Source organism: Centroberyx gerrardi, unplaced genomic scaffold, assembly GCF_048128805.1.
Source record: "Centroberyx gerrardi isolate f3 unplaced genomic scaffold, fCenGer3.hap1.cur.20231027 Scaffold_579, whole genome shotgun sequence".
NCBI classification, from domain to species: domain Eukaryota; kingdom Metazoa; phylum Chordata; class Actinopteri; order Beryciformes; family Berycidae; genus Centroberyx; species Centroberyx gerrardi.
This window is the reverse complement of record NW_027605400.1, coordinates 1-12,500: the sequence shown is the minus strand read 5'-3', so window position 1 is coordinate 12,500 and position 12,500 is coordinate 1. Positions and strand designations below refer to the sequence as shown.

At 44.0% G+C, this 12,500-nt stretch overlaps 1 protein-coding gene across 1 annotated transcript in view; it reads right to left on the bottom strand.

Moving 5' to 3' along the window:
* Positions 1-12,189, bottom strand: part of LOC139933240 (plexin A3-like) — a gene marked incomplete at both ends in the record, with an annotated part of 16,020 nt that extends 3,831 nt beyond the window's left edge. The window contains 14 exons of the mRNA XM_078282519.1: positions 251-317; positions 1,206-1,306; positions 1,418-1,573; positions 3,316-3,458; positions 4,122-4,356; positions 5,690-5,833; positions 6,353-6,472; positions 7,380-7,499; positions 8,255-8,348; positions 8,454-8,624; positions 9,149-9,285; positions 9,998-10,118; positions 10,356-10,504; positions 11,999-12,189. Of these exons, the coding sequence (XP_078138645.1) occupies positions 251-317; positions 1,206-1,306; positions 1,418-1,573; positions 3,316-3,458; positions 4,122-4,356; positions 5,690-5,833; positions 6,353-6,472; positions 7,380-7,499; positions 8,255-8,348; positions 8,454-8,624; positions 9,149-9,285; positions 9,998-10,118; positions 10,356-10,504; positions 11,999-12,189 (1,949 nt within the window). The remainder of the gene's footprint in view (positions 1-250; positions 318-1,205; positions 1,307-1,417; positions 1,574-3,315; positions 3,459-4,121; positions 4,357-5,689; positions 5,834-6,352; positions 6,473-7,379; positions 7,500-8,254; positions 8,349-8,453; positions 8,625-9,148; positions 9,286-9,997; positions 10,119-10,355; positions 10,505-11,998) is intronic.
* Positions 12,190-12,500: the final 311 nt, after the last annotated feature.

The following is a 12,500-nucleotide window of genomic DNA, read 5'->3' as shown; positions in this document are numbered from 1 at the left end:
ACACACACAAACACACACACACACACACAAACACACACACACACACACACACACACACACACACACACACTTGGCCCTGGACTGAACAAGACTCTTCATGGCCAGGGGAGGCGAGATAATGACTGATACCTGGATCGAGTGTGTGTGTGTGTGTGTGTGTGTGTCTGTGTGTGTGTGTCTGTGTGTGTCTGTGTGTGTGTCTGTGTGTGTGTCTGTGTGTGTGTGTGTGTGTGTCAGTGTACTTTCTTACCTTCAGGAATCGATGCAGCAGGAAGGTGAACCAGTTGGTCAGCATCTTCTCAGCCACAGACTCCGTCCTGCACAAATTTAGTCATTTTGAATATGAATCTGTTTGTTTATTTTACATCTAGTTTCCTAAAGCAGACGGTTACTGAACAGGAAAAAGATTGTTTACATTCCTCCATCATGTCAGCTGTTAGCATGAAAACCAGGAAGACAAGCTAACAAGCTACGAGGTTCAGGGTCAGTAGTGATGGGACGATATGTCAAAACTGTGATGGTGGTGATATCAGCTCCATGTTATTCTGCTGTCAGGAACATGAATGGTGATATCAGCTCCATGTTATTCTGCTGTCAGGAACATGAATGGTGATATCAGCTCCATGTTATTCTGCTGTCAGGAACATGAATGGTGATATCAGCTCCATGTTATTCTGCTGTCAGGAACATGAATGGTGATATCAGCTCCATGTTATTCTGCTGTCAGGAACATGAATGGTGATATCAGCTCCATGTTATTCTGCTGTCAGGAACATGAATGGTGATATCAGCTCCATGTTATTCTGCTGTCAGGAACATGAATGGTGATATCAGCTCCATGTTATTCTGCTGTCAGGAACATGAATGGTGATATCAGCTCCATGTTATTCTGCTGTAGTAATCACTAATGAGACTCTTGACCATCACAGTTTCACAAGCTCTCCATCCAGATTATATTATTGTCACTTTGTAATGACATTTTTTAATTGTTGTTTACATTCTAGCAGCCAATGGCATCGCTAGAAAGATTTGAGTCTCAGAAATAAAACAGAATTCTGCACAGTCAGACTTTGTTGTCCCTGAACTTTTATTGATCCTGGTTGTATTGATCCTGAACCACATCGAGACGAATCAGGAGAGAAACAGATCGCCTCATCACTAAGGGTTAAAGGTTAAAGTTTAAAGGTCAAAGGTCAGGTTCTCACCTCCTCAGCAGCAGTTTCGGATGGTTTCTGTTCTCCAGGTTTTTCTCTATCAGGTCGGCCAGCAGCTGCTTCAGAACCACTGTAGCATATTCCATACGACCCTGAAATATATTGTTTACTAATTAATAACAGACAGGCAGACAGGTGTTGAGACAGACAGACAGGTGTTGAGACAGACAGGCAGACAGACAGGTGTTGAGACAGACAGGTACCTGCAGAGCAGCCATCAGCAGTGAAGCCACGTTCCCTCGGTCTCTCATGGAGAACGAGCGCTGAGCCTCCAGAGTGTGGATGAAGTTCAGCAGGAACATCTTGTTGTTCAGCAGCTGACTGAAGAGACGCAGAGCCTTCTCCACGTTCGCTGGAGACTGGAGAGACAGACAGGCAGAGAGACAGGCAGGCAGAGAGAGAGACAGACAGGCAGAGAGACAGGCAGGCAGAGAGAGAGACAGACAGGCAGAGAGGCAGAGAGACAGAGAGACAGAGAGACAGACAGGCAGAGAGACAGGCAGGCAGAGAGAGAGACAGACAGGCAGAGAGGCAGAGAGACAGAGAGACAGAGAGAGAGACAGGCAGAGAGACAGGCAGGCAGAGAGAGAGACAGGCAGAGAGACAGACAGGCAGAGAGACAGAGAGAGAGACAGGCAGAGAGACAGGCAGGCAGAGAGACAGGCAGGCAGAGAGAGAGACAGACAGGCAGAGAGGCAGAGAGACAGAGAGACAGAGAGAGAGACAGGCAGAGAGACAGAGAGAGAGACAGGCAGAGAGACAGACAGGCAGAGAGACAGACAGAGAGACAGACAGAGAGACAGGCAGGCAGAGAGAGAGACAGGCAGAGAGACAGACAGAGAGACAGGCAGGCAGAGAGAGAGACAGGCAGAGAGAGAGACAGGCAGAGAGACAGACAGGCAGAGAGACAGACAGAGAGGAGGGAATGTTAGAAGGAACATGTTAGTATCTGAGTTCAGATGTTTAATATTACGATGTGTCTTCAGTGTCTTGGTGCCTTCAGAGCAGAACTGGGTTCCATCAGTTCTCCATATCAAGGATCCACAAGGAACCAGATCTGAGAAGATTTCAGTCTGATCTTCAGACTGATCTTTGGTTCCAACTCCATTATTCAATCTGAGATGTCCTCCTCGTTAGCCGTTTGTGTTATTGTCTTTGCAAAGGCAATCTGTTGGTTAAGGAGGTGATTTCAACAAATCTATTCTGCTGAAACACCGATGACAAACCGTTGGACGAACGGTTCAAACTTTAGCCCCGCCCACAAAGGCTCTGATTGGCTCGATTGTCTCTCAGAATGAGAACAAGCCGTTGACGAGGGAAACAGCAGACTCTCTGAATCGCTCCACAACATCTGAAGAGTGGAGGGAGGAGACTCAGGAGTCTGGACCAGGACAGAGTTAGATATGAATTAGGATAGAAGTACATGACTGTCTGTATAATAATAAAGTTTATTATTATATGCTGTCAGTCAGTTTCCTCTGTGAACGATCAGGAAACTAAACAGCGTCGATGTTCCTGTCGTCTTTTTACTGGAGGAAAAGTAGAGGGAAAACTTCCACCAGAGAAAGAAAGTTTTCTACCATTTCTCCTCTCAGCAGCTCAGTGGATGATGACTAATTATAAAGAAAACAAATTGGGGAAACTGTGGTGGGATTTAGTTTTGGGATAATTCCACTTGAATCTGATATTTAGATGGGTGATTACACAAGTAACAACCTTTTTATTTGATGGGTAACTGTAGTATTACTGCTGTAATTGAAATAGTAAATGAATACATCCAGACCCGTCAGTTAATGCATCTTGGTGTGTTCGCTTAATTAAAGTCGCATTGAAACGACAAGAGGAGACGCAGCCATTGTAGATACACTAATGGGTGTGTATGTATGTATGTGTGTGTGTGTGTGTGTGTGTTCCTAATTCTTACCGTTTTACTGCAAACTTACAGTTATATTACTGTACAGTTATAGTAAACAGGTCTTTTATTGTTTATTCCCTGGTATTTTCTCTATTCATATGGACGTAAATAAGTGGTGTGTGTGTGTGTGTGTGTGTGTGTGTGTGTGTGTGTGTGTGTGTGTGTGTGTGTGTGTGTCATACGTACGTCCAGCTCTTTGAGGACGGGGTGTTCTTCGATCCCGGGGAACATGACTCTCATGGTGTAGGTCCGATACTCCAGGAAGGGAATCTTCACTCCGTCCATGTCGTTGGTCAGTTCCTGGATGTCTGTCTGCAGCTCCGCAAAGGCTACAGACAGACAGGTGGAGAGACAGACAGGTGGAGAGACAGACAGGTGGAGAGACAGACAGGTGGAGAGACAGACAGGTAGAGAGAAAATGGTAAGAATTACTAACTTTGTAATGCTTTGTAATGACACCAAGACAGCGTACAATGAGCAGCAGATTTGAATAAAAGTTGGATTTTAACCCTTTTAGATCTTACTTCTGCCTTGACCATGTCCCAAACTCTGGGTTGGCATCAAACACTTAAGTGCTTTAACCAATTAAGTGATTAAAGCACTTAATTGGTTAATTTCTCAGTCACTAAGGAGGGAAAGGAAACTCTTTCTCTTCTTCAGCAGAAATGACCTGTGGAGTTCCTCAAGGTTCGATTTTAGGCCCCATTGTGTTTCCTATCTACATGCTCCCATAGCATCCATAAACCATTTCTTTACATATTCTTTACATATTATTTACAATATTTCTATGATCTGTGTATTCGGACCCAAGAGTATGATGTTTGCTTTTATTTGATTGTTAAAGCTAACCCTAACCACACTTTGTAATCTGTTTTTAAAAAGTGCCAAAGAAATACAGTTTATAGTTTCTGATTATGTGTATATTATATGTAGTTTATGATTATTGTTATTTCATTAACACTGGTTATAGATGTTGGTGTTACAGAACTCACCCTCCTTGCACTCCAGCGCCACCCGGCTCTCCAGGTTGTCCATCTGCAGCTGGAGGCGTTTGAGCGTGCGGTCGGCGTCGCGCGTCTTCCTCTTGTAGGCGATCAGAACGGCGATGATGGCTATGAGCAACACGCCGCCGCCCGCCCCGATGCCGATGATGGCCGGCAGCGTCAGGGCGCTGTCGGAGTAGATATGGAGCGTACCCGGAGAATACTCCAGACCGCCAACCAGGATCTACAGAGAGAGAGAGAGAGAGAGAGAGAGAGAGAGACCTCAGTGTTACATGACTGTCAGGGCGGTGCTGGAGTGAATATGAAGCGCTCCCAGCACTGAAATCCAGACGAAAAATACATTTATTCCCATTCAGAACAGTTTAAACTCTTTACTCCACCATACCAACCATTTCTGTACTGTCCTTCACTTTCCTGCAGTCTGACACACACACACACACACACACACACACACACACACACACCTACACACACACACTCCATCCTCATCTCCTCAACTTAACATGTTTGTTCTCTTGTTTTAATTCAGAATTTTGTTTTTAATGTCCTTCCTTGTTTCCTGTTATAGACTTTATTACAGGTTACAAATATTGGCATTAAACACAAAAAGCCTGTTATGAATAAATTAAACTTTGCTTGTTGTGACTTAACCGCCCAGAGTGAACAGAGAGAGAGAGAGAGAGAAACGGATAAACGGAAGCATTAGCCTGACATTCTGTATTGATTAATAATCAATACTTTTAATAATTTATCAATAGTTTGTCTAGTAGGAAAGTCTTTGTTCACTAATCCTGGGTTCACTTTGAACTTCACTGTGTGTGTGTGTGTGTGTGTGTGTGTCTCTACCCTCTGATCTGTGATATCAGACCAATTACCCATGACTCCCTGTGGCTACACTTAATGACTTTCACCTTTACAAAGATCTCTCCTCTCCTTGTTTCCTCTCCTCCTCTCCTCTCCTCTCCTTGTTTCCTCTCCTCCTCTCCTCTCCTCTCCTCTCCTCTCCTCTCCTGTTCTGCTCTCTTTGAATTTGTCAGTTGAGTATCTTAATATAACCATGAATTGCTTTATTCTCATTTATATTCTGTTTTTCTCTGTTGTATCCTGTCACTATTTGCTAGATAAGATAAGATAAGATAAGATAAGATAGCACTTTATTAATCCCCTTAGGGAAATTCAGGCTGCTGCAACGAGCCAGTTTCCCTACAGGGATCAATAAAGTTTCTTCTGATCTCAACAAAAGAAAATTTCTTCCTAACCATAAGACTCAACACTCTAAAACTCAAACTGAAACTATATAAAATAAAATCTAGAAAACGACACATTTCAGAAAAATCCAAAAGAACCTAAAGCTAGAAAACATTTGAAAACGATCTGAAACGAAACTAAAATTGAGCTTCAATTTGACAATAAAATCAAAATAAAACCCTGCTGTAGAAAACGGCGTCAGATAAAAGACTAAAATGTAAACCAATAATGTTCAGGTATTACCGGCTGGGAAGAACATGACTGGCTGGGAGAGAGAGAAGGGGGCGGGGCTAATCCCCGTCACTCACCAGGACTCGCTGTTCTCCGGTGAGATCCGGCGAATCACAGAGCAGCTGGTTCTCCGACACGGTCAGCAGGCACGGCGTCTCTCCAATCAGAACGCTGTAGTTGAGCCGGTTGTTTCCGGGGGCGGGGGGGATGAGGTTCTTCCCCTACACACACACACACACACACACACACACACACACTGACTTTAATTAACAAGTAATACGAATAGTATGAAACTGGTATAAAATATAAAGTTTAATATGACAAATTAATATGATCTATTAACTAATAATTATAATAATTATACATATATAATATCATTAATAATTCATTCTTTTTTATTAAATAATACATTCTATATAATAATTAATGAAATCAATATTTATTAATAATTATATAAAATTAATAAATCAATTATATAAAATAGTAATTAGATCAATAAAAAATAACAATGCATGTTGCATTTTAAATATGACGGATAACAATTTAAGATTCATATTTGATTATGATGAAATCCAGTTTATTATCACTCTCTTCTCCTACTGAAGTGAAGCAGAGTTCAAATGTAACAGAACAAGAAGAGCTTATATTTCCATTTTGTCGTTCATCACTCGTTCATCACTCAACACTGTGCTTAACACTGAGATTCAGAAGGAGAGGCTGAACTCTGTCTTGCTCCTGACCTTCAGGATGATGGGCGAGCCTGGTTTGACCTCCAGTATCCCAGAATTCCCCAGCGGGTCGAAGGAGGGGTTTGGGTAGTGAGTGAAGGGCGTCGTGTTCAGGACCAGGAGGGAGGAGACCTGACAGGAGAGGACACAACATGAACAGAACATTAATACAGCATTAACATAGCATATAACATTAACATAACATTAATATAACATTACCGTATTTCCTCTAATAGTGGCCTGTAGTCAATTAAAAGCCGGGTCTTCGACACGAACAAATAAAGGCCGGCCTCAAATACAGGCCGGGGGAAAAAACAAAGGAAACAAGACTAGGTCAAAACCTAGTATATGGCTGGACCGTGTCCGTCTCCTCTCTCCGCCGCTGCCTCTCCACCGCGCCCACGGCCCGCATTGATCCTCCCGATCCAAGCCCCGGACCCCCGCCGAAATCTCGGCCGGATCACCGGGAACACATCGGCGCCCGGGTTCAGTTAGCTTCAGTTAGCTTCAGCTTACATGCAAACAACGGTGGATACCGGTAACCTCCTGCTGACTGTTATATAATGTAACTGTAGTTTGTAGTAACGTACAAGTGCCACAAGACGGCTCGGCCGGCGGAAGTCTCTGGAGCGTGCCGTCGCCGATTACCGTAATTATCGTAATGCATTGCAGTAACAAAAAAACGTCTACCTAACGTACCGTAACAGAAGCAGATCAGAAAACAAGGAGGCTTCGTACTAAAATATGAGCAAATATACTTATCAAACAGAGGGAATTAGAAATAAAGGCCTGTCTCTAATATAAGCCTGCTTCCAATAAAGGCCTGGTACCCTCTGCAGTTGAGGTAAATAAAGGCCCGGGCCAATATTAGAGGAAATACGGTAACATAACTTGATATCTGTCTGACATTGTGCCTTACTCTTCCCACTGAGCTACACTGGAACACAAAACCACTGAATACTACTACTGCAAATACTACTACTATTACTATTACTACTACTACTACTACTACTATTACTACCACTACTACTACTCTCACCTGGTCGAGGATGAAGCCGAACTCGTCGGGGTGCAGCGCCCCCTCTGGTGGGTTTGGTTTACTGTAGACCAGACCAGGAGCCAAACACGTCATCACACTGTCATTCACTACAGTACACACCTGGAGAGAGAGAGAGAGAGAGAGAGAGAGGGAGAGGGAGAGAGAGAGAGTCACCTCAACTTCTCAATAACTGGCTCTGACTTTAGGGTGTAGGGTTTGGGGTGTAGGGTATAAGGTGTTGAGTCTAGGGTTTAGGATGTAGGTATTAGGATATAAGTGTAGGGTCTAGGGTTTAGGATGATAGGGTTTTAGGGTATAGGGTTTTACGGTGTAGGGTTTTAGGGTTTTAGGATTTAGGGTGTAGGATGTAGGGTATTAAGATGTTAGGGTATAGGGTTTTAGGGTTTATGGTGTAGGGTGTTAGGGTTTAGGGTATAGGGTGTTAGGATGTTTGTATTTAGGGTATAAGGTGTTGGGATGTTCAGGTTTAGGGTGTAGGGTGTTAGGATGTTTAGGTTTAGGGTGTAGGGTGTTAGGATGTTAGGGTTTAGGGTGTAGGGTTTAGGGTGTAGGGTGTTAGGAAGTTAGGGTTTACGGTGTTAGGGTTTAGGATGTTAGGGTGTAGGGTTTAGGGTGTAGGGTGTTAGGAAGTTAGGGTGTAGGGTGTTAGGATGTTAGGGTTTAGGGTGTAGGGTTTAGGGTGTAGGGTGTTAGGAAGTTAGGGTTTAGGGTGTTAGGGTTTAGGGTTTAGGGTTTAGGGTGTAGGGTGTTAGGATGTTAGGGTTTAGGGTGTTAGGGTTTAGGATGTGAGGGTTTAGGGTGTAGGGTTTAGGGTGTTAGGGTTTAGGGTGTAGGGTTTTAGGGTTTATACTTACATTAGTAGTTTCCACTCCTCCATATTTGGCTCTGACTTTGGGTTCCTGGATGGTCAGCAGGTTAGTTCCTGTTACTGTTATGACTGTACTGCCACTACACACACACACACACACACACACACACACACACACATTAAAGATCAATACTTTCATCAATATTAATCATAGAATAGATGCTATTAAGATTCATGATCTTTACTTGAGTATAGTCCAGTTTGGCTCTATGTTGGTGATGGTCGGGTCTTCTGTGTAAATGTATTTGGTCTCAGAACTCGTCACCTCGGCCCTGTCAATCATCAGGCGGATGGGGGCGGGGCCAGAGCCGGACAGGGAGGCGGGAGTCACACATACTATGTCCCGATTGGTCCGTCTGGGAGAGGGAGAGACGAGGTTGATGATTGGTTGTTCATTTGTTTGTTGTGTTTCTCTTTATTTGCTCATTCATTCATATGGCTGTTAGTTTGTGTTCATGCATTAATTTGTATGTTCACTCATTTGCTCCTTCATCCATTCATTTGTATAGACATTCATTCATATATTCACTTATTTATTATTTTCTGTATGTATTTGTTCTTTAATGTTTATGCATACATTCATTTATATACTCACTCGTTCATTCACTTATTCATCCATTCCTTTGTATATTGACTCATTCATTCAATTGTTTGTTAGGTTACTGGCATTAATTTGTTCACTCATTCATTCATTTATATATTAGTTAATTCAGTTATTCATTCATCGTCCATTCATTCATTCATTCATTCACTGTACTAATCCATCCATTCATTTGTTTGTTTATTCTTCAATTCAGTTGCATATTCTTTAATTTATTAGTTTGTTTATTCATTCATTCATTCATTCATTCAATCCCTCCATCCACAGATGCGTTCTTACTTGACGAACAGACACTCCTCCTTGTCGATGTAGACGGTGACGGTGCTGCCGGCGTCCAGGTGGCGCCCGGACACCGTCAGCCTGGTCCCCCCCGACACGGGTCCCTTCTCCGGCCGAACCCGGCTGAACGTAGGGCTCTGGAGGGGGGAGACGGAGGGTTCGGTTAATACTAAATATATATATGTACAAACTATTACTTAAAATACAGGAACTGCTCTTTTTTCTGGCCAAACTTGGCTGAAATCAGTGCTTTAGACAGGAGGAGGTAGAGGTTAATAGTTAATAAATATATATATATACAAACTATTACTACAAATACAAAAACAGGCCCCTTCTCCAGCTGAACCCGGCCGAAACTAGGGCTCTGGAGGGGGGGATAGGGTTGGGCTAATATATAATAAATATAACATTATAATATACAGTATATATATATGTATAAATGTATAAATATAAACCACTGGCTGAACCCTGAAGCCTGAACGGAGATGTTTGGGTTAATATACATAAAATTTTCCCACAGAAGTTTTCTTGTCAGGTGGAAAAGCTTCTGAAACAACATTTAGACTACGGGACACTAAAATGCTCCATTACCGAACCAATAGTAATAGTATGAGCTTTTTATTGTGATAGTCAATACTTCGATTGATCCCTATAGACAAACTCTCCTAACAGTCTGATCCAGTATCCAGTCACTGTTCTCCTCTAGGGTTCCCTGTAGGGAAATAGTCTTAATGTAAACAGCCTGCCAATGTGACACTAAAACTCTCTATTGAGACTAGTGCTAATGAAAGTCTCCAATACACACACACACACACACACACACACACACACACACACACACACACGCACCACAAAGGAGTAGGTCTGGGTGGAGAGCGTTCGGTACTCGGCGCTGCAGACGCCGATGCAGAGTTCGACCGGACCGCCAGGAGAGTGAGGGAGGAGAGCCTCCGCCATGTCACACACTATCCTGGAGGGGGGGGAGGGGTGGGGGGGGGCGAGAGAGAGAGAGAGAGAGAGGGAGAGGGAGAGGGAGAGGGATGGATGTGATGTATTAGCACACAAATGCACAGTAAAGTTTACCTGCATTTCATGTCTTTTTCTACAGAAATGCAGCACACACACACACCTCCACTAAGTACTGTAATATACTGTATATACTAACACACACACACACTCACACACACTCACACACACACACACACACCTCTCAGCGCTGATGTACTGTGACGGGACGGGGTTGCAGCGGACCCCGGCCACCTGAACGTGGGCGATCTCCCGGACCTGCAGACCCAGGTTCTCCCCCTCGATCGTCACCCGGGTCCCGCCTTCCCGAGGACCTGTTAGAGGACCGATCTGAGAGGGGGGGGGGGGGGGAGAGGGGGGGAGAGAGACAGAGAGAGACAGAGAGAGAGAGAGAGAGAGAGAGAGAGACATGATCAGGATTGGTTTTATGTTCCTGTGTAGCTCAATGGGAATGATAAGGCACTATGACAGACAGATATTAAGTATTAAGTTATGTTAATGTTATATTAATGATATGTTAATGATATGTTAATGCTGTTCATTCCTCTCCTGTCTAGGTCTCACACACTGAACTGGACTTCATACTGACAGAGGCACAGGTGAGGGTTCGACTCCCCACTTCAGTAATAAGTGGCTCCAGCTTCAGTTTTGGGTTCAGTTCCCTACCTTGATAAGTCAAAGTGATAATTCATGGATGACGACAATGACTACTGTGGTTTCACTTTCCTGCATTAGTAAAGACAACAGTTGTAGGTTCGATTCCCCACCTTAGTGTTGAGTAAGGAGCAGGTTGTTGGTTCGATTCCCCACCTTAGTGTTGAGTAAGGAGCAGGTTGTGGGTTCGATTCTCTACCTTACTGATGTTAGGCGGGCTGCATCACAAGTTTTGGGTTCAATTCCCAACCTTAGTGATTACTACAGAGCAGGTTGTTGGTTCGATTCCCTACCTTGATAAGTCAAATTGATAAGTCATGGATGATGACTATTGTTGTGATTTCACTCTCCTGCATTAGTAAAGACTACAGCAGAGGTTGTAGGTTTGATTCCCTACCTTAGTAATGTGAGACGAGCTCACTGCAGGTTTTGAGTTCGATTCCCTACTGTAGTGATTCCAGGGAGACTACAGCTGTGGTTGTGGGTTCAGTTCTGTACCTTAATGCATTCCCTACCTGGGAAGCAGCAGAGGTTGTAGGTTTGATTCCCTACCTTGTCAGTTTTAAGCTGACTACCAGCTGTGGTTGTGGGTTTGATTCCTAATTTCAGTGATTGCAACAGCACAAGGTGCAGATTCACTTCCCTGCCGTGGTGATGACTGTAGAGCGGGTTGTGGGTTCAATTCCCAACCAACTACAGAGAGGGTTGCGGGTTTGATTCCCTACCTTAGTGATGTGGGCATGGCTGAAATGCAGGTTGTGGGTTTGACTCTACAAGGGTTGCAGGTTCGATTCCCTACCTTAGCACTGATCACAGCAGAGGTCGCGGGTTCGATTCCCTACCTTAGCACTGATCACAGCAGAGGTCGCGGGTTCGATTCCCTACCTTAGCACTGATCACAGTAGAGGTCGCGGGTTCGATTCCCTACCTTAGCACTGATCACAGCAGAGGTCACGGGTTCGATTCCCTTCCTTAGTAATGATCACAGCAGAGGTCACGGGTTCGATTCCCTTCCTTAGCACTGATCACAGCAGAGGTCACGGGTTCGATTCCCTACCTTAGCACTGATCACAGTAGAGGTCACGGGTTCGATTCCCTACCTTAGCACTGATCACAGCAGAGGTCACGGGTTCGATTCCCTACCTTAGCACTGATCACAGTAGAGGTTACCTTGGTGATGCGCGGGTGGCTGCAGCGCAGGTTGTGTCGTCCGTGGTGCATCCAGTTTTGCTCGGGGGCGGGGCAGTGTTGCCGTAGGAGACACTTCCTGGTTTCAGTGCACCAACCACAGTCGAAGGTGGGCGGGGCCTTGAGGCACTGACCGCAGCTGGAGCGCTGGGCCTCACACTTATACAGCAACGCTGACACACACACACACACACACACACACACACACACACACAGGGAAATATTAACTATACATATAATATTAAGACTTAGATACATTTTAAACATTTCTATATCTGTCTAATAATTATTAGAACACATGAAATATCAGAATTTACATTTTCAAGGTGAGATTCAGGCAGAAATTAATTTGGATTTTTTTTTCAAATGTGACCAATCATGGAACAACAGGCACATTGTGTGGTTTCTGTTTTTCATAAATGTTTGATCTTTGTATTCAGAGCTTTAAAATGACACATTACACAATAGGGCTCAATAAGATGAC